We start from the raw sequence: 22,125 nt of genomic DNA, 5'->3' as shown, positions 1-22,125 counted from the left end.
CCTTAGGCACGACTTTGCTCATTTTTGGCATAGGTTCAGCTGCCTCTTGAGATATTGTTGCCAAACTTGGCATTAGGGTTCTCAGGGTAGTGAGCGATGTTAGTCAAAGATTGGATGACTGGCACATTTTTTATTCAAGGAGATGGAGCAAAACATCACTTTGGCATGACTTCATCTGATTTTTGGCGCAATGGGTCCAAACTCACAAATTTCACTTTCCATTTAAAAATCCACAGTATTTAAAGCCTGCTAGTTCAGGCTGCTGGTCCATCTAGTGCATCATCCTGTTCTGGCCAACCAGGTGCCTGTGGCAAACCTGCAAGCGGGATTCCAGCGCAAGTGTGCTCTCTCTCCTGTGGTTTCCAGCCTCTGGTCTTGAGCAGCGTTGCTGCCCCCAGCTACATACTATAGGATTGCACTGCCCCTTGTAAAAAAAGGGAAAGTTTATTATTATACGCAAATTCCCTTTGCTGCATTACTTTTCTTTGTGTTTTCATTCCGTATTTGCTATCGGCAAAGAATGCTGAAAATAATAAGGAAAAATGCTAATACAGAACGAACACGTGACGGCCCATGGATTGTTTGCTCTGAAATTTGGATCTGCTGTCTTCCGTCTCTAGATTTATTGTTTGAATAGCGGGTTGGTTTTGCGGTGTGTGTGTGTCTATTCAGTTATTTTGAACGATGTTAGTTGCCTTGAGGTTTTCTGCGGGGGGGGGGGTCGAGTTAGGATCGGAAAGCCGGGATTTAAAAAGAAAGAAAGAGATCCCCTTAATAATAAACAGGCCTTTGGGGCCTCGCGCGGTTATCCATCAACCCACCCCCACCCACCCTTGGGTGACAGGAGCAGCGGGACGCCGGCCTCTTTCCACCTCGCCGCGCGCACGGAGAAGGCGGCGGCGGCTCCCGCCTCGCTCCCCGTGACTCCGCCGCCGCTCCCCCCGCCTCTCGGTGCCTTGCGAAAGGACGAGGAAGACGCGGCTGGCCCGGCCTGCGCGACCCACTTGCTGGCAGCACCAAAATCCCGAGGAAGGCCGGGCCGAGGCGGGGGAGGGACGGAAGAAACGCTTCTCCTCCTCTCCCCGCCCGCCCGCCCGCCTCTCTGCCGGGAGCTTCAGGCAGGCTGGAGCGCGGGAGGCGAGAGGGAGGGAGATCCGCCGAGGCGACTCCAGCGCTGCAAGAGGTGAGCTGCGCGGGACGGGGCGGGGGGCACCAATAGGCGCCTTCGCCCCTGCCCTTGCAACCCCGGAAGGACGGGAAGGGGGCTGCGCTTGTTGTTGTTTTTAACACGGCGCCCCCGCGTGAGAACCAGGCGGGAGGACAGGGAAGCCCTGGCCGAGCAGAGCGCGGGTGGCGTGGGAACGGGCCGCGCGCCGAAGCGCAGAGCGCGCGCGTTTTCGCGCCGGTTTGCGTTCGACGCCCGGCCCTTATAAACGCGTAATAGCGCGGTTTCCAGTCCCATTGCAAGCCATCCCTGCAGATTCCCAGATTCCCACCCCACCCGTAACCCAATTTCATTTTATATATTAAGAAGAATAACATAGCTGGAGCCTTCGTGTTGTCTAACATCCATCGTCTTCCGGGCCAGTCAAGGGCAAAGCAGCACAGCGCTATCGGAACGGGACACAGGGCATGCGCGATCAAAGCGGAATTATTATAGGATCTGGTTGCTGTGGGTTACAGGTTGATAGAAGGCCTTTGGTCGCTTGTCCTTTCCTTTCCGTTTTCTTTACAAAGTGCAGTTGACAAACTGATTAGCCCAAGAGCAGTGTTCGAAACCCCCATTGTTCTAGGCACATTTTGCCTAAGATTTCAGATTAAAACTGCAGAGTGCAAGGAAAGGAGGACCTTTTTCCGCCTCCCCACTTCCAGGTACTCTCTGAAGTCTGGAGAAGAGACCCCCTTAAGAATATTAGGGGGTGGACTAGAGCATGTGAAAAATGAACATAGTATTTTAGCTGCAGTTCATTCATTTTCAGCTTTGTATTCTTGTTATAAAAAGCATGCCTAGACATTCCATTGTTGCGCCCGTAACCTAGGATTAAGGTGCCATTTAGCTCCTAGCTTTCATATTTCAGTTTCTAACACAGCCCAAGAGGTGTGTGCGTATTTAACCACAGAGGTCAAGGGATGTGTCCCTAGGTTGTGCAGTGTCTGAAGTGAAAGGGAGATGAAATTAATAGGATGGTGGCTGCAAGAGGTCATGAGCAGGGCTCCATATTGTTAACACTGAGTGACAGCAGCTTTCAGACAGACATTCCCAGGCCTACTAGATGCTGGGGACTGAAGGGGATTTTCTGCATGCAAAGCAGATGCTTATACCACTGAGCTACAGCCCCTCACTAAAGGTAATAGAAAAAGCTGCTTGGATTGAATACAGAGGGTACTCTCCCACTCATGTACAGTGGTACCTCGGGTTACAGACACTTCAGGTTAGAGACACTGCAGGTTACAGACTCCACTAACCCAGAAATAGTACCTCGGGTTATGAACTTTACATCAGGATGAGAACAGAAATCGCACGGCAGCAGCAGGAGGCCCCATTAGCTAAAGTGGTTCCTCAGGTTAAGAACAGTTTCAGGTTAAGAACGGACCTCCAGAACGAATTAAGTTCTTAACCAGAGGTACCACTGTACCTTAAAGATGGATTTTGTGGCTGCCTTCTAAATAAAGCCACTTGCAGAATTGATCACTTGGGTGGAATGGGTGCCCAGACTCAAAGCTTGTTGCCTCTCAGTTAGACAAAGGCATTTATATTTTGCTTCTATAGGTGGTGGTTGGATAAAGACAAGACTAATCATTTACAAAGTGGTAACTTAACCTCTGTGTGCACATAACCACATAGTCAACTGATTGCCAGAACATGAACAAATAATCAGTGCATCATACAATCATAAAAGGAGCTGTCACAGGGTAGGTTGGTACTTATTTGCTAAGTGAGAGGTGGGGATGTTTCTGAGCTATGGGGCTGATGGGAGCTGGAGTCAGCAACACTTAGAGGTTCACAAGCTCCTCATCTTTCTGCTGCATTTTAACAAAGAGGCCTTTACTCCAAAGCAGAAATGTGGTAAAATGTTAAACTGTGATCTGTGCGGATTCTCCCAACTCAGTAACTTTTCTGAAACATGAATTAATATTTTTATTAGCTGCTTATAAAGCACAATATGTATAAACGGCACCTTATAATGTAACATTTTAAACATTAGTAAAAAATGGCTCCAAAGTTTGCTATCCGCCATGTTTTGTTAAGTGTGTTTTTCCTATTGAAACAATGTACTTGTTTTAATTATGAGGTTCCTTGGGGAAAGGTGATCTTAAAGATGGTATGTAAATACTTAAAATAAATAGTAAAGTACAGAGAACAGATAGGAGCCTGCCTCCGTGGCGTTTGCAGTCTAAAACAGACATTGAGGGAAACAAGGTCATTCATGGGAAGGATAAGGCTTGCCAGTGTGGTGTAGTGGTTAAGAGTGATAGACTCGTAATCTGGTGAACCGGGTTCTCGTCTCCGCTCCTCCACATGCAGCTGCTGGGTGACCTTGGGCTAGTCACACTTCTTTCAAGTCTCTTAGCCCCACTCACCCCACAGAGTGTTTGTTATGGGGGAGGAAGGGAAAGGAGATTGTTAGCCGCTTTGAGACTCCTTTGGGTAGTGATAAAGCTGGATATCAAATCCAAACTCTTCCTCTTCTCATCTTCTTATATCTCAGATTCTGCAAGCACTAGAAACTTGCCATACTCAAGAAAACAGACAAATAAAGCTGGGGGTCAAGATTAAGGTTTATCAGGGGATTCCCTCCCGTGCCCTGCCTTGTAGACGTCCATGGGGGAAAACAAGGGAAGGAGTCAAAGGGAGAGAATGAAGAATTCAGGCAAACATGTTTGCACATTATTAAAGCTTGCTTATGCTTAAGAATAAGGATTAACACGATGAGTCTAGGCCTTGTAGGTGAGCTTTGACAAGGGATTTGAAGGAAACAAAGAGAGGTAGCATCATACAGTATATGTTTTGAGGTTTGGAGTTGCACACATAGGGAGCAGCAAGGAACAATGAGGTAGTGCTGGAGTCATTGAAGGGAACAGGAGACCATTAGTCAGTGGAGAGGGAGATAAATGGAGGAGTGGGTATTACTTGTTTGTCCTGTTGACGTGGATGGTGTTTTAGAGAGAGTGGAAGAGGACTGCTCCCTGTCTCGAGGAGATAACGACTCTTATGTTTTCACACGGGGGAAGCAACAGTGAAACAGGGAGGTAGGAGGGACAAAATGAGAAACAAGGATCATAGGCGAAAAAGGTGGCCAAAGAGTGTTGGACAACAGAATGGGCAGACACCACTTGGACGTCAGCAGATAATATAGCCTAGTTTCATGAGCACAGTCTTCTTATCATGTGGTAAGGGTGCACATCACAGTGATAAGTAGTGTGTCCCTGATGGTTGATAAACACAGGCCCAGGGCCCTCCAAGCCTCCCTATTTGGCCTTGAGGACTCTCCCCACAACAGCCCCCAGCCACACACAGTATCTCAATGTCATGCCCCTCTCTGGCTCTGGTTCACAGTCACCTTGAGTAGGGTTGTTGTTTTTTGCTGGAATGTGTCCTTGAACTCTGAAAATGATTCTTGTTTGCTAGGATGAAGGATAGAGGCTGGTATGTGTATAAACCAGCCTACTGTACAAAGGTAAAATTTACACTTGTTGCTAGACTCACTTTTGCCACTGTCCGTTCTCACCACTGACTGGCATGTGGCCCCAGAAGGTTGTCCAGAACTGAATAGGGCCCTCAGTCTGGAAAAAGGTTCTCCATCCTTGGCCTAGAAGCTCAATGGTCATGTCTAGGGCATCTGCTTGAAGGGTGTGGCACTCATGCGGACCTTGGTAACCCACCTGTGCAACTGTCTAATTAGCTAAACTCCCTCTTTTTACAGCGGTCTTTTCTGCACTTTCCAGCTATAATAGGATTGTATGCAGTTTAGCCACTCACTTAATTGTACCATTAATATTCTGAGCTCCTGTAAAGTTGCTAAGCAAGCAGAAGTAAACATGTCACTTTTTTGTTTGCTTTAACCCTTCACCTAATTAGTTAAGACAACTTTACTGGGCTTAGCATTTTTTTAATAAATCAGACATTACTCATCCACACCAGATGTCCTGTCCCTAACCACAAGACTGCTAAAAGGCAGCGTGTTCCAGTTAACACAACTCACCACTCCTGAGCTCTAGCTCTCTGTTTTCTCAATTTTATGGGACAGAACAGGACTGCTGATAGAAGCAACTTGGCAAATAGCCTGGTCAAGCATGCTTCAGCCAGTAGGTCACAGCAGAAGCCAAAGCACCATACAAAGATATGGTTACAAAAAGTAGATGTCCCTGAATCCATGCTAATTTTTTATTTGTTTGTATTTCACAAGATTTATATACCTCTTGACTGTAATAAAACCTTCGTTAAATATGAGTCATGGTTCACTATGAGACCACAGATTTTATAGATGGACTTGGGGCTCCATCCCTGCCAGCCAACCCTACCTACAACTCTGTCCCACTGCACCCCTCAGAACCCCCCCCCCACAAGACCTTGCCAACTCCCACCCACCCACCCATTAGACCAGAGCTGGATAATCTTTTATGGTTTCCACCCCAGGGGCCAACTTAGGTGGGAAGGGCAACCTGCATGTCAATCACATGTGATGCCACATGATTGGCAGGTGGTCTGTTCCACTCACTTGCCCAAATCCCAACATTGGAGGTTGAAGGGGGACAGGTGGGAAAGCCTATGCTGCACTAATCCATTCAGCCTTTTGCAGCTCTCCCCCTGCTTTTCCTTTGTCCCTTACCCAATGTTGGAGGTCCAAAGGAATACCAACCCCCATCTGCCCCCACCTCACCAAAGCCCCCGGTGCCTTCTAGACCTTGCCAAACCAACTTTCCCCACTGACCTAGGGCTTGCCAAGTCTCCCACTCGCCCACATCCCCTTAGACCTTCTTGCACAAGGAGGAGGGAAGGGTGGCAGGTGGTCCAGGGGTGCCATGGAGGAACAGTCATGACAGGCCAGGATGGCTCCATCCTGCTCACCCACTGCTTCCTTCCTCTGTGCCTTCTGCTGCTGCTGAAGCTGAAACAGCATCATTGGTGAGGGGGGCAGCAGCTGTAGGGCGGTTGCTGAGGAACTGACACAGGCTGTTGTGACTTCCTCCACAGCTTCTCCAGTGCTACTGCAAAGGCCACAGCAGCTCTCCAAGAGCTATTGTCATGCTGTAATTCTCAATGTCATCTATCAGACAGTGACCAAGGTGCATGATGACAACTTTAGGCAAATATATAGTAGGAGATAGACTTGAACTTTACTGAAAGATCTTTGAATTATTAGTTGCACATGGCAATAGTACAGATAAATTTTACTTTTCCAGCTTCCATTTGTCCAGACCATCATTTTTTATGTTCTCCCCCCCCCCACCACCACCTTATCATTTTTGTTACTTCAGTTTGTTTCCCCTTTCTGCTTCACTGCCATCCCTGGTTCCATATTCTTCTGGTGGAAGAGAAAAAGGTGGAAAATTAGGACATTGTTGGATTAAAAATCAGTCCTGACTAAAATTATGTAATCTAAATTTATAGCCGAATGCACTGCCGAACAAATGCATTAGCAACAGGAAGAACATCTCTTGTTCTTAATAGTTCAGTGACCTGATGTTCCTTTTGAAGCGTTTATCTGGATTTTAAAAAAATCTATGCATTCTCAGATGAATACCACGGTATCACTGTGGGGCAATTGGAGAAGAGTCATTGTTCCTGGAATTTTAATCCTGTTGTAGTCCATTTTCAACCCCAAGCTCAAAACTTTGAAAAGTATACTCTGAAAAGTATACAGCTTTTCAATGACTTGAAATGTTCATAGATTTGTAAAGGATAGCCAGGTCAAATCATGCATAAAAGTTGAAGCAGGATTTTTTTCTGGGTTAAATACTTTTAAGGTTGCAGGTTTTTTTCAAAAAATGGAAGAACTGTTTCAAGTTTCTAGAGTGCTTTATAGCTTTTGACAGTTTTGTTTATGACTAGAGTGGGCAGGGAGTAGATTTAATTTACTGGTAGACCCGATTACTCAAGATAGATCATCAAGAGTTTCCCAGTTGTGGAACAATAGAAACAGCAAAAAGCTACCACCCAAACTGAAAACACTGATCTGTAGTAACTCAGATGTTGGCTTATATAACATCATGTCATGCAGTTAATATTTGGCCGCCAAATTGTCTTTTGCATTTGACTCCATCCCCCCAAGCCACTTACTTTGCACGTGGCTCTGCACAAAGTTTGTGGTGCTAGCCTGAAAACTTAGGGGAAATGATTTCTGGTTCATGCCAGGTTCTCCTGCAATTCTAGACTTCTAAGAAAACCATCCTGTCCCATTGGGAGTCAGATGCAAGATCATTAGAAGAAAATAAATCATCAGAAATTTGGACTTCTACCATTAAAGCCTTGCTGTACACAACTTGCAAGGAATGAGCCTTTTAAGACCCTGTTTTTATTCTTCACAGGCTGTGCTCTGATCTCTGCTGGCATCAGAAACCCGGAGCTGATTTGCATATGAGATCCAACAAGGTAATTTTCCAAAAGCATCTGTTCATAGCTCACAGGGCCAACTCCAGGTTTGAGAAGGCTTTCAGCAGTTCTGATCCTCTCCTTACAACTGTGGGTCTCACCCAGCCACAGGCTACCCACCCACCACCACCAGCAATAAGCTACAACCATCATTTTAAATTTCCCACTGGGAGCAAATCTAGAATTAGTTGGTTCTGTGGTCCTGGCTCCACTCATCATTGGCCTCCCTTGCTTCCACCCTATCATTCTCAATGGGCACCAATACGCCACTGCTCTGACCATTATCCAGTTCTGATGGGAGTCCCAACAACAACATCAATATGGAAGGCTACAATGTCCCGCCCGTGTTGTACTATGATGGCAGTTTATACAGTCATGCTAAGCATCCAATGAGCAGCATCTTAGGTACATCAACACATCACCCACCCACCCAATGGCCTCATTGCTTTCCCAAGCATAGCAGTATTTGACCACCCTTCCCTTATTTTATTGAACTTAAAAAGTGGCATGTCAAATACTGAAGACAGTGCAATTTTTTCTACTGTGACGTTCTGGCAGCTGACAAAAGGATTAAGATTTCAGTATTTAAAAGAGAAATTCGAAATTGGGATTCTTGTTTCAGAGTTATGATATAAAGCCTTTGGCAACTAAGGTTTGGAAATGTTGGCCTTTTTTCTGAGCAGTGTATTTGGGATCTGAGTATAAGCTCTATGGTAAACAGTGGAAATTTTAAGTTTCTGTTTAGGTTTCTTAACTAGTTCAAAGAGCATGAAAAATGAAGTGAATGCTCAATATTCAATTCCCTGGCCTCTTTTAATGTTAAAAGTAGCCCATTTCTCGTAAAAGAAATGTTACCAAATAGCTGGGGTGTTTCACAATGTACCTTTTGAGATTTAAATACAAAAAAATAGGATGCAATCTCGTCATTTGCATGAGTGAATCACATTTCCAGGACACACAAATCTTTTTTCCTTAGTTTGCTTTGGCTAAAATAGTTGTTGACCAATTCCTGCTGAATTTGCAACTCACATTTAAGAGTGAATCATTTCCTCAGAATTAGTAAAGCACAACAACTGCTAGCAAGTTATTTCAGTAATAAAATGACTTTTAAAAAATATAGATTTTCAGAGTTAAGAAATTGTGGGTTTTTCCCTTATCACAATCCTACATGCCATTTGGCACTTGGTTTAAGGTTTTGTTGCCTTTGCCTTTGCAGTTTCCCTTAAAATTTTATTTGTTTATTTTTACATATGCTTCCTTCTACATTTTATTTTCCTAGACAAATGAATATATAAATTCCTGGAGGAAGTAGAATGGCATACAAAATTCCTTTAATGTACGGCTGTAACATTTAGTCAATTAATCAGTTAGATTTTGATTGACTAACACACCGATGCTTTACTCAGTTTATTTATATGCTGCTGATTTTTTAAATATAGTAATAGTATTTCTGTGCAATGTTACTATATTGTTTTATTGATTACTCTGGGAGTTCCTTGGGAGGATTGCCAACCATAAAAAGCAGTTTAGAAACATGTTAAATAAAATTAATAACCTTCTCCTCATTAATAGGGCAGCACATTTTAAAAAAAATTACAACAATTGATTGCATGGAGTGTCTTAGAGAAGGGGTAATGCCTCTTCTAAGATAATGTCTGGTGGGTGTGCACCATCTATGTTTTTTTCTTTAGAGCTACTGCTTTTTCTCATGCAATTTTAGGCAGACTATCAATTCAATTCTATGAAAGTTTATTTGGAAGTATATACCACTAAATTCAACAGGATTTGCTCCCGTGTAAATTTATGTAGGTCTGCAACTTAAATCTTGTACAATTAATCAACTTGAATTAGGTGGTTGCCCTACTTTGGTAGCCATGGAATACCAGTAAACATAAATAAGGTCTGAAATAGTACCAACTTTCAGTTTATCACATTATTTATTTATACATTATTATAGTATATCCTATGCTTTGGTTCAGATGCACCAGTACACAATGTGTGCTTTGTTCTATATATACACTGTTCTGTGTTAGCATGGGCTACGCCAGTATCTTCAGTGTGGAATAGTGCTGTGGGTCTGCTTCAGCATCAGAATGGCACACCGCCTTAGGCCGCAATCCTAAGTGCAGATTGTTTCCATTGTTAACAATGGAAAAGCACAAGGCGTCATCCTGCAACACAGCAAGCATATTTATGAGGGGGAATTACCTGCCAGGCTTTATAACTGCTACACAATGTTGTATTGGTGTGCTGTTGTGGTTGCTTGGATGGTTGTCGTTCTTATGTTACAGAAAAGGAAATGAATATGAGAAGTAGTGACTGAATTCTTCGCCAGCTGTGGTTGACAAAGATTCACACAATTTGCAACGGTGGGTGACACTTTGGCAGACAAATGTGTGCCTGCAGAATCTCAGCTTTCCAATGAAGACATAAATTTGTTCAAGCTCAAGAATTCTGTAGGGAATGTTCTCTCGGGTCATATATTTCAGATCTTTTATGGATTCTGCCAAGCATCTTTGAAAGATGTGTGTTCTCCCTTATTGATGTCTACTGAATTCTTTTGCTATTTATGGAGGTGGTTTTCTCTGTGTAGACCTGGATTGGGGAAACTCAGGCCAAGGGGCAACCATCCAGGCCCTCAGAACTCCTCCATGGGCCATACCCCCAATCTGGCCCTGTTTCTCAACCCAAGTGTTTCTGTCCTTGAACCTTGTCAGGATGAAGGATGGAGAGGGGTGTGCAGAGCTAGTCTACTGCACTTTTGATTATGGCCATGTTTAGGCATACAGCCTAAATTAGGTTCCCCCACCCTATAAACATAGGGGTTGGGGGGGGGAGGTGCCTTCTGCTTGTACCTGCTTACATGGGAGGGAGAATTCCATTGTGTTCTAGAAGGTTCTGCTGGAATGAATCATCAGGGGATGTGGGGAGGTCTTAGTGGGAAGAGTTAGATGGGAAAACCCATTCCATAAACAAATCTATGTATGGCTTAGAATCCAAGCCATCATATGTACATTAATCGGGTTTTTTGTTTTAATTTCATCTAGTGCTAGAACACAATTGCCTGGCTTGTAGAGGAATGTGTGAAAGTAGGGCGGGGGGAATATTTCACAATGCAGAATGTGTTAATGGGTTCATATTAACTACGTGTGTTTCCTCTCTGTTTTCTTTTAGAAAATTGCCCTCTAATCTCATCCTGTTGAGTTATGGAATCAATTTCTATGATGGGAAGTCCCAAATCTTTAAATGAAACTTTCTTGCCAAATGGTGTAAACGGTATCAAGGACACCAGCAAGGTCACAATAGGCATAATTGGAAGTGGAGATTTTGCAAAATCACTGACCATTAGGCTTATTAGGTGTGGGTACCATGTGGTCATAGGAAGCAGAAACCCTAAGTTTGCTGCTGAGTTCTTTCCACATGTGGTTGATGTCACTCATCACGAAGATGCTGTAGCAAAAGCAAATATGATTTTTGTTGCTATACACAGAGAACACTATGCTGCTTTGTGGGATCTCAAACATCTGCTTGTTGGTAAAATCCTTGTAGATGTCAGCAATAACATGAGAGTTAACCAGTATCCAGAATCTAATGCAGAATACTTGCAGTCACTTTTCCAAGATTCTTTTGTTGTCAAAGGATTCAACGTTATCTCAGCCTGGGCACTGCAGTTAGGACCCAAAGATGCTAGCAGACAGGTAAGCTATGCATTTATGTCTTTTTAAAAAAACGGAATGAAAATAGTGGTTGGAATAGTTGTGACTGTCTTGCCAATCTCAATATTTGTTCCAGCACTGAGAGTAAACATTGCTCAGTATGCTAGCTTGTAAACAGTCATCAGTGCTGCTGAGCTTGAATTGAGGAAGAACAACACACAAGGATGCCAAAGCGTCATCATCATTACTGTTATTGCTGCAGTACTGACCATCCAACAACAGAGTTTTCTGGGTGGCTCACAGAGCTAAAATGATATTATTATTATTATTATTATTATTATTATTATTATTATTATTATTATTATTATTATTATTATTGAATCCCTTCACTTGAGGCATCCCAAAACTATTTACACTATAATAAAACCATATGTAAAATGGTATGTAAAACATACAATTTAATTTTTTTCTAAAGGAAAAAGCTTGGGGAAATGGAATATCTGGTTCTGAAATAATTTGTTTGCTCAACTATCACAGAATAATTCCATCAGTGCTCCAGACAACATTTGACCAGAAGCAGCTGGCTGCAGAGAATGCTTTAGTTTTCCATACAATGCTTTCTAGAAAACAAAATGAGAGAACTCCCTAGTTTCATCATTATAACATTCAGTTATGTCACTGGAAACATAAGTAAGGTGAAAATCATGACCTTGCTGACAACAATGAATGAATGAAAACGAATTAAACATATAAAATCATTTATACATTTAAAGTGGTCTGGGCACTTTTTATCTGCTAGTAGCATCTACTGCAGTTTGACCATTACGTTTAGGAGTAGCCAATGGGGTGCCTGCCAGATGTTGTTGAACTCCCATTTTTGCCATTCTGGCTGGGACTGATGGGCATTGTGGTACAGCCACATCTGGAGGACATGAATTCAGTCCATTGCAGCTGTTGAATTCATCTTTATGTTGGTACACAATAATAATGTTTGTTTGTGTGTGTGTGTTGTTTTTTAAAGGTCTACATATGTAGTAACAATTTTCAAGCTCGACATCAAGTTATGGAACTTGCCCGTCAACTCAGCTTCATTCCTCTTGATTTGGGCGCTTTATCATCTGCAAGGGAGATTGAAAATTTGCCTCTTCGGTTGTTCACACTATGGAAAGGACCAGTAATAGTGGCTGTCAGCCTGGCCACCTTCTTCTTCATCTATTCATTCATCCGAGATGTAATTCATCCTTACGTGAGGAACCAGCAGAGTGATTTCTACAAAATTCCTATTGAGATCGTGAATAAGACATTGCCAGTTGTTGCTATCACTTTATTGTCTCTAGTGTATTTATCAGGGCTGCTGGCAGCTGCTTATCAACTTTATTCTGGCACTAAGTACAGGCGATTTCCACCTTGGTTAGAGAGCTGGTTGCAGTGTAGGAAACAGCTTGGACTGCTTAGCTTTTTCTTTGCAACGGTGCACGTGGTTTACAGCCTCTGCTTGCCCATGAGGAGGTCCGAACGGTACTTGTTCCTGAATATGGCTTATCAACAGGTAAGGAAAATAACTTGGAGACGGTGATTCTTAATGGGGTTCCCAGTGGTCTTCCGTTCAGGTTACTGATCAAGTCTAGGCCTGCTTAGCTTCAGTGTAGCATCTGTTCCAAGAGATTGTTAACAAGCCCCTAAGCACTGAATTCTGAGATCTGCATAAATCACATCTGTTTTCCATTTTGGATAGTTTATTCTCCTCCTCCTAGTTGTAGGAAGGGACAGGTCTATTAAGGGCATGAATGCCTCCTCACAGTCACTGGAAATCCTGACCAGCTTCCCCCCAGCTTCTGGACAGTCCACCAGGCACACTTAGAAACCCATCAAGTCTCCAGAATGAATGAAAACTCCTCTTGTACAAATGTGTTCCGTGTTCTAAAAATTTCTCATCCTCTTTCTTCAGGTCCATGCAGATGTTGAAAATACATGGAATGAGGAAGAAGTCTGGCGGATTGAAATGTATGTCTCCTTTGGAATAATGAGCCTGGGGCTGCTTTCTCTGTTGGCTGTAACTTCTATTCCTTCAGTAAACAGGTCGTTAAACTGGAGGGAATTCAGTTTTATCCAGGTGTGTATTGTAGCAAAACCCGATATTAGAAGCTAATCTATCAGAAGGCATTTCAATGTTGATATCTAACAGGATTGCTCCAGAAATGTCAACAAGTTCCTAAATGCTAATACTTAGCAAAAGCGGCCCTGGAATGTTTCCTTCCAAGTAACTACGTGTAAGATTACACTGTAAGGCAGTGTTCTTTATTTTTTCATTCTGGTAAATTGACTTCACAAGAATTCCAAGCCTAAGAAATGCTTGGTCAAAGGACATTTCCTTGAATTTTTTTTCACCCAAAATGTGTTTGAGATAAGCAGTTGAGGCTTTAAGCAGTTCTTTTCAAGACTTACACAGTTTTAAAATATTATCCACAATTCTACTGCATTACACTGATATGACAAACCAACACATCTCCGCTGAGGACACTAAGCACCAGCAAATCCCAGGAAGGGCTAGAAGCTGTGATGTGTATCACTAAAGATATCTGGCAGTATCTTTCTGATACTGCTTTTTGTTGCCTTTTTCTATGCAACCATACCTGCTGATTCAAGTGAGCAGCCTCTTTCATCCCTTTTCTCCCAGGCTCGTTATCAGTCCAGCAAATCTCACACAGTCTGCTCATCCAGCAAAAGGTTTCTGCCCCTAGAGACCTTCGAAAATGTCAGTGGAGGATTCTGGATGCTCCTTCTCATATTCTGAGCTGCTTTTTCAGTTTTCCTCTGCAGAACTTAATTTGAAAAATCAGAATACATATTGGGCCATCACAGTAAAATAAAAAAATAAAAAAGACCTTTTTATTAAACCAGCAGAGTTCAGAATCCTGAAAGCGAGCTCGTTGTATTTTTTAATACCCATGTCCTGAACTGACCCTTGTTCAACCTTTTTGAAGGCCAGGCAGATAAAATGTACTTGCAACGTGTGCTGATTTTAACTCAGTCTTTTTCAGAAATTTTAGTTTATTAGCTATGTCTGCTAATTGGGTTTCCAGAGTATTAATTTGTATCTGTTTCCTCCCCCCCCCCCCATATCTTCAAAGTCTACTCTTGGATACGTCGCTCTGCTCATAAGTACTTTCCATGTGTTAATTTATGGGTGGAAAAGAGCCTTTGAGGAACAATACTACAGATTTTACACACCGCCAAATTTTGTTCTTGCACTTGTCTTGCCATGCACAGTAATTCTGGGTAAGGTATTTTTGCTCCTGCCATGCATAAGCAGGAAATTGAGGCGGATAAGAAAAGGATGGGAAAGAAGACAATTTATGGAAGATGGAAGTGGAACCGGTTCACATCCCTCGCCAGAAAGGGTTACTATCATGTGAGTCCACAATGACGCTATCGCCTTTGTCAGCATTGTCCTTTCAAAGTGATGTAGTTCATAGAAGCTTTACTGTAGAATGAAACCTGTGGGAAACAAGTGATGATATGCTGTAAACTATTAGGAAGTGGGCAGTGTTGGTCAATGCAGACATAACATTTTTAATGTGGCGTAAATGTCTATGAGCACATCCCTGCATTCTGAAGATTTGCTGTCTGGGCAGAGAAAGTGCGTTCTCAAACCTCTTCTGCCACACTTGGGTTTATTAAGCATGCTGACCAGAGGATAAATACCATTGAACTCCATGGGGTTTATATCTGAGTGAAGATTCTTAGCATTGCACCATTCATAATGTTACAGCTGTCTTCCCTTAGGCTGCCAAATTCAACGCTGGAGAACAGTCATTTTCCTTTAAATCTGTTAATGTTACAAAAGATAAGTCCTGCCCTTTCCTTCCCTGGCCCAGCTATCTACCTCCTTTCCTGCTTGCTGTATGCCATGCCTGGAGCCTTGATCCATTATGGTAGGTTGGAGGAGTGGTGTAAGCACCTGTCCCAAGAATCACTGCTGAATTTGGCTCCCCTGAAACAAATTCCTGTTTCTACACTCTGAGGAGCACCAAGCAGGTGGATCTTGCCAACCTTTTAATGCACATCCCATAATGCACAAGTTAGCATTGCTCTGGGGCATTGTGGAAGACTTAACTGGTGCCCAATGGAGGAAAGGCTGCAGGAGAGAGCTTTCTTCAACCTTACCCACATTTGCAAGCATTTGCTCCCTTGTTTCTGGTGGGACTTGGACACCATTGGAAGCACTGCCATCACAGCTAATAAATTCACACTGACAGAGGAAGGGGCCCACTTTTCCCAGCACACTTTTCACCCAAAGCCAGCCATGACATGGTGAATGAGGGGACCAGAGAAGCTGCAGCTGCCCTATTTCCATATATTTTGAAGTATATAGTTGTTTTCCAGCTTTCGATAAGGCTGCCATAGTCTTTACCCTTTGTTTACATGTTCAGTAGTGTTTTGAAATTGCAAGATCAAACCTTACAAAGCCAGCTATTTATAACTGTGCTCAAATCCACGGTCTTAAAAGACTGCTGGTTTCTGCTAGGTAGATTACTACCTAAGTTAGCACAAGCACTAGTGGACGATGAAATGAAAGTAAGGGGCATTAATAGACCAAACTAGACATTATGGCAGCAGACTGATTTGCTAAACCCAGATCTTGTTCAATCGCATAAATTTTGGGGGAGGGGAAAGAGTCTTGTTTTTTGTGTTTGTTTTTTAAGGAAAGAAAATATGGGGGCTGGTAGAGCTTTCTCTGCCCATGGCTTACTTGCATTTTGCTTCTCATTCCCGGCATATTTCTTCTGCACTGAGCCTCCAGTACTGGAAGTGAGCTCAGCTGAGAGAAGAGCAATTGGGTGAAAGGCACTAGGCCGGGGGAGAGTTCTGTTGCCCTTACCCACATCCATAATCCATGGGACTCAGCTGGAAACTTCAGTTTCCATTCTTTCCAGTAGGACGTGGGCAGCTTCAACTTTTGCTGGACTGTATCCTGTATGCATTTTGCACAATTTATCACAAAACCAAACTTCAGTCCATCTTTTGCAGACATCTTTATTGTCAGCAAGAATATCACAGTTTGTCTAATGCTATAGCCTGACTTCCAGCACACTGCTTATTTTATTAAAGCCAATGCTTATACAGTGGTACCTCTGGATGCGAACAGGATCCGTTCCGGAGCCTCGTTCACATCCTGAAGCGAACATAAGATGCGTCCGTGCGGGTCGTGTTTCACCGCATCCGCACATGCGCATGACGTCATTTTGAGCATCTGCGCATGCACGAGTGGCGAAACCCGAAAATAACGCGCTCCGTTACTTCTGGGTTGCTGCGGAGCGCAACCTGAAAATATTTAAGCTGAAATGTATTCATCCCGAGGTATGACTGTATTTATTTGGCTCAGAATTACAAATAATAGATATTTCACAGCCGCGCTTAACACACTCGCAGTAAGGGCACTATGAAAGTGGGATACCTGTTTTACATGTATAACGGCAGGCCGGAGGCTGCTAAAAATAGACAAAAATGGACAGTGTGTAAGCCTTCCATGCACTTAAGATCTCTGTCTGTGACTAACCAGTAGAGATGTGGGTGCCGAGCCACTGAATCATAGCTGCATCTGACTAGGACTCTGCAGCACCCTTAAATAAGAAGGATGCAGACCCGTGAACACTGACAGTACTACTGCAAGTGCTTTCTCTGTGCTCACAGTAGACATATGCCAGAGATAGAGAACATGGTGCCTTCCAGATGTTGTTGGAATTCAGTTCCCATAACCCGCAGCCAGGATGGCTAATGGTCAGGGGAGGAGCAAGGCACAGTCCAGCAACATCTGAAGGGCACCATGTTGGCCAGCTCCATCATGTACAATGCCTTCTTGATTCCACCTATCTCTGGATTAAGGCCTTTGGAACAATAAGCTCAGAAAGATTTTAATGTGTTTAGTATAATTGGGGGGAGGATAACTATTTTTGTGTGACTATGGGGGGGGAGGGAGTCCATTGGTTATTCATAATTTGTTACAGACTAAATATCTTTTTTAAATGCTTTACATCGCACCAAGGATATATTGTTTGTGTGTGAAAAACAAAATCATCTTCTGCAATGAATGTGCTAAAACGAAATCTTCATAGTTTTAACACCTTGTTAATAATTATGATACCTTACACCTGAAGTTCCACTCTGAAACTTTAGTCCTAGGTTCCTAAAATTTTGGAATTACACTTAGGTAGGAATTCATTGTAGTTCTATGGCAATTGTTTTGTCAGCACACACACAACCCAGAGCCATGGGGGGCATGGGGTAAAGGGGGAGAACCCTGTTGCACTACCAGACATCCACTAGGGGGAGTACCTAGTTGAATCCATCCACGAGAATTTTGTTTACTATTTTGCTAAACTTCAAGTAGCTTCACTAGTTAGTTTGTTTCTGCTATTACCAATTGAAGCCAGCATAAATGGTCAAATAAATGTCCAAAACAAAAATTCCCATCACTTGTTAAATTTTCTCTAGGGCCCCAAACAAAGAATGCAAGGTAGATGTCTGTGTTTTTATGATACACTATTTGTGCAAATATTTGTGTTTAGTGGGAATCTAGCTAGATTATAGTAAACGAAAGTATTGAGGGCTAAACTAATTATAGCACCGAATATGACACTGGAGAGTATTATAGGGCTCTTGTTTAATAGCAGACAGGGAGGGGTTTTTTAATGGAACACAGCACATGGAGGTTTAACCCTTTGCTTCCCAGCCACAATCCCACTTAAAATCTTGCCTCCCCTCCCCATCTGTTAGCATTGGGGATAAAGACTTCCATTGACACCAGTTTTCATCAGGATTGATTTTCTACTTGCAGTGTTTAAATCCACAATAATTCATTGCAACCATTGTTACTTCATAGGTGGTACTAATCCCTTTGCCACTTTTATTCAAATATATAAAATAAATTGAAAATTAGGACTTGTTGCTTAGCATGGGGGGGGGGCCCTGGAAGTGCCTAGCAACCTGATCTTTAAATGCTGTGCAAATATAAGATGCGCTACACCAAAATAAATGGGACTATCTGCTAACAGTGGAATAGTTTAAGGCAAGGTTAGGGAACCTGTGGCCCTTCAAATGTCCCAACTCCCATAATCCCTCGCCATTGGCCATGCTTGCTAAGGCCGATGGGAGTTTCTGTTCAGCAGCATCAGAAGGGCAAAGGTTTCTTACCCTGACAAAGAGAATGAATCCGTGCTGCCCTGTTTCTGGCCAAGATGCACTTACAATAGCACCTGAGCAGAAATGCACCTATGGTAACCACAGACACTAGACTGCCATTTCCAGCTCAAGGGCAGACCTGGGGTTTGTTGGTTCCGTTGCTTGCACTTACTGAAAGAACCGTCACCACAATGGAGCACTTTTATGGACCATGTAATTTAATTCTTCCCATTGAAACCAATGGATGTACTAATTCTAGTTTTTTTGTCAAGGGCTGTACTCTCTCTGGGGTAACTTGTAGGGGCTATATGCCGTATGGGCAGGAACAGAGCCAAAACTAGGTTGACCCCCCTTTTTTCTAATACTTCTCTTGCAGAAGTATATACTAATGACTCGTAGAGGGCTTTTGAAGTTTGTCCAAGGGCCACATGCATACATTCTTACATCAGTCACATCCACATGCTTCTTGTAAAGAAACCTGTAACTGTAGTTTGTTAAGGGTGCTGGGAACTGTAGTTCTGTGAGGGGTGAGCTCCAGTTCCCAGGATCCTCTGGGGAAAGCCATGTGTTGAATGTATGGTGTGGATGTAATCATATGCTTATTCCCATATATGCAGGGGATTCCCATTCTCTGCTTGTGAGTGGTGCTCTTAATATGTGCCATACTCTGTACGTGTGCATATACCCTTATGCATGAAGTATCGCCCTTAAACATGATAACACCACTGCAAGTTCAGAGCTCTGGATCCCAAATGGTATTTAGCATGTGGGTGTAAAATCTTTAATGGCAGCGTTATGTCATATTCAATTCGAGCCACAAAAATGTCTTAAGGAAAATGCTATCTTGAATTATTTTTCAAAAGGTTTTATATAATACCATAGATATTATTTTATTTTAAAATTTACTTAAGATAGGTATATTAATAAAATTGTATTTTTGGATAAAATCAAAGAAGAGTACTATTAAAAGATTTATGCTGCATATAGGGTTTTGACACATTAATTGATCTGACTATTCACGGAGCAATTTTCAACCCACTTGAATGCATGCAGGTCCTTTTCATGCAAATAAGCCTTACAAGCATGCATTTAAGATGCAGAATTGCACTCCATTTTATTAAATTCACTGTGGCTCAGATCCTGCAATCTACAGTAATTATAAAATAGTAATTATAAAATGCACACAACCACAATCCAGTATTTTCAATGTTTATTGGCCCAAGCCAGCTTGTGCTGTATAAATGCTACTACTTACTGAAATACTCAGCAGATCAAGCTTTTCTCCAAATATTCGTATTTTGTTATCTATGTGTATACGTCTTGGCCATACACAGATCTTGGAAGACATTGATCCAATTCTGATGTTAACAATTTCATTCCAAATAAATAATTGTTTAATGCACTGAAAACAATAATTGTCTCTCCATGGTCTCTTCTTCTCCTTCCTTCTTTGCTTCTCTCATATGCCTCAACAGGAATTTCCAAAGCTTGTTAAACTATTTCACCACTACATCTGAACTAGGAAGTTAAATCTCTGGCTGCAAACCAATATGCCTTCCTGGTTTGTAATCAGATATTAAACCACAGCTACCTGGTATGGGTGTAATAGGTAACTGGTTTAATAAACCCCAGGTTTCCATTATGATGCACAAGAGAAAGGATGAGAAAACACAGTCACAAGTTACAGCACTCATTCTCAGTACAATAAACTATGGTTTATTGAATCAAGATAAATATTTCTAACTGGGCCATTGTATGAACACCTCTCCCAATTTTTCAGTGGAGCCTGTGCCGATGTAAGAGGTTTTGGATTGGGGTATAAGCCATATAATAAATTATTTCACAGCCTAAAAATGAATGGCTGATCGATATATTTTTGGTCTATTTTTTTTTTTGAGAGTTTCAAGTATTTATCTTATTAGCTTCTTCTGAAAATTAATATAACTTAATTTATCTCATTACAATGCACTATAACGCTGTACCACTGCTTAATATAGTCCATGTGTGTTTTCAAAATATCATTTACATGCATTTAAAACATTCGAAATGACATTTGTAACATTTGTTTTCCATAATTGTAAGAAACTTTTTTATTGTGCTTAAAATGTGGCAAATGATTTCATTTTTTAATTATTAATTTAAGTGTTACTTGTTAACTGTAGCTGATAGATACAGCTGAATGATATTTAAATTTGAATAATACTTAAATTAAATTTGAGGTTCTACTGAATTTTATTGTACGGTTATTGTCTACTTGGCTGTAACAATGTAGACCCAGAGATTGGTGCAAATTTTTTGTTGTTGACATTCTTGTACAAACATGTAATGTGTTACACCAGAATAAATATTTCATTTGTGTAACATAGGTTTGTAGGAGTTCAGTGTGCAATTATCTATAAAAGCAGCTATAATAGAGTTTATGAAAACAGAAACAATTAGAATTGTGTCCATTTTCTATCCTTCTAGATGGGCCTTTAGTTTTCAGTCTGTTTTAACATGGCAACCTGGTACATTCACAAAGTACTTTGCACTAATTCTAATTGAACTTTTAAGAACAGGTTGAAAGTCTGCCAAAGGCTGTGATTTTTATATTTAATTTTGGAATTATATCTTAATTTTGGAAAATAAAGAATATCCAAGGCAGGGGGGGCAGCTCCCCCCCCCAACAAATAAATAAAATTATTTAACTAACTGGCTAACTGCATTGTAGATAACTCAGTTCTGCCCCTCAACATAATGCTTGCCCCCCCCCAAATAAATCCTGACTACGCCCATGGTCCAAGGCCATACAAAAAGTCCCTGACTGAGCAAATAGTTGAACCTGATCTCATGCGTTGATTTCACAAAGTCCTAAACAGAATGGGATATACTAATGGATACAGCAGCGCAAAGTATTCAAACACAAAATCAATGTGCTTCTCTCAAAGCAACAGTGAAATTTCCCGATTTTACCAATACTGAAGTCTTGTTTCCCTCCCACCAAAGTTGGGAGATGTCAAGGCTTTGCCGGAAAGGCCTAATGCAAAACCTGCCTCTGAAGGCAGCTATCTTTTGGCGCCACCATTTGGTAGCAGTTTAATATGTCTCATCTATTACGTGATGCGTGAGTTGGTCCATCAGGAGGACCGTGGAAGGGGGCTGCATTATTAAGGCCTATAGCCGCTTCTGCCACCTTGGCTGGGATTCTGGGAGGTGGCATGATTGAATGTACATATACTAGAGAAATCCCTCTTGCCTTAGCCGACCAAACTTAGGACAATTTCGCATTCAACCCAGGACACGTGCTGAGGGAGAAGGAATGTTCATACACATCAACCCCACTTCTTTCCTTTGTCCTGTGGTTCTATACAGTAGTCTATATTCTCCTAGACATGGCGGGTCAAGGGCATTGCACCAGCCCTGTGATAGCCTCACATCCAGGGCTGACCCAAGACACTTTGCTAATAATAATAATTCATCTAGCTAGGTTTCCCCAGATTTTGCTACCCAAAGCAGAGAAGCAAAGGGTACCTGTTTGGGTGGTACCCACCCAAATCTTTAAAAAGCAGAGCACCCAAGACAGGTTATTTTGGCATCTCAGAAGTGACTCACACACATGGCTCCTTGGTAGTAGAAACACAATAATAACAAATAGCCAGGGGCTGTCCCTTTTCCTGACACCCAAAATCAGCTGCCCTGGGGAAGCAGCTCCCT

The 22,125-nt window shown here is 42.2% G+C and overlaps 1 protein-coding gene across 2 annotated transcripts; it reads left to right on the top strand.

Moving 5' to 3' along the window:
• The first annotated feature begins 908 nt into the window (after window positions 1-908).
• STEAP2 (STEAP2 metalloreductase) lies at window positions 909-20,797 on the top strand. 2 transcript variants are annotated; one of them, XM_081163247.1, is made up of 7 exons: window positions 910-1,183; window positions 7,531-7,594; window positions 9,886-9,963; window positions 10,769-11,292; window positions 12,272-12,799; window positions 13,199-13,363; window positions 14,382-20,797. In XM_081163247.1, the coding sequence occupies exons 4-7, from the start codon at window positions 10,801-10,803 to the stop codon at window positions 14,664-14,666; spliced, it is 1,470 nt and encodes a 489-aa protein (XP_081019373.1). In that variant the 5' UTR covers window positions 910-1,183; window positions 7,531-7,594; window positions 9,886-9,963; window positions 10,769-10,800; the 3' UTR covers window positions 14,667-20,797. The 2 variants fall into 2 exon arrangements, with proteins under 2 accessions (XP_081019374.1, XP_081019373.1); XM_081163248.1 differs by lacking the exon at window positions 9,886-9,963 and having other exon boundaries at window positions 909-1,183.
• Window positions 20,798-22,125: the final 1,328 nt, after the last annotated feature.

This window comes from Podarcis bocagei (genome assembly GCF_964188305.1).
Source record: "Podarcis bocagei genome assembly, chromosome: 12".
NCBI classification, from domain to species: Eukaryota; Metazoa; Chordata; class Lepidosauria; order Squamata; family Lacertidae; genus Podarcis; species Podarcis bocagei.
This window is presented reverse-complemented; position numbering and strand designations above follow the sequence as displayed.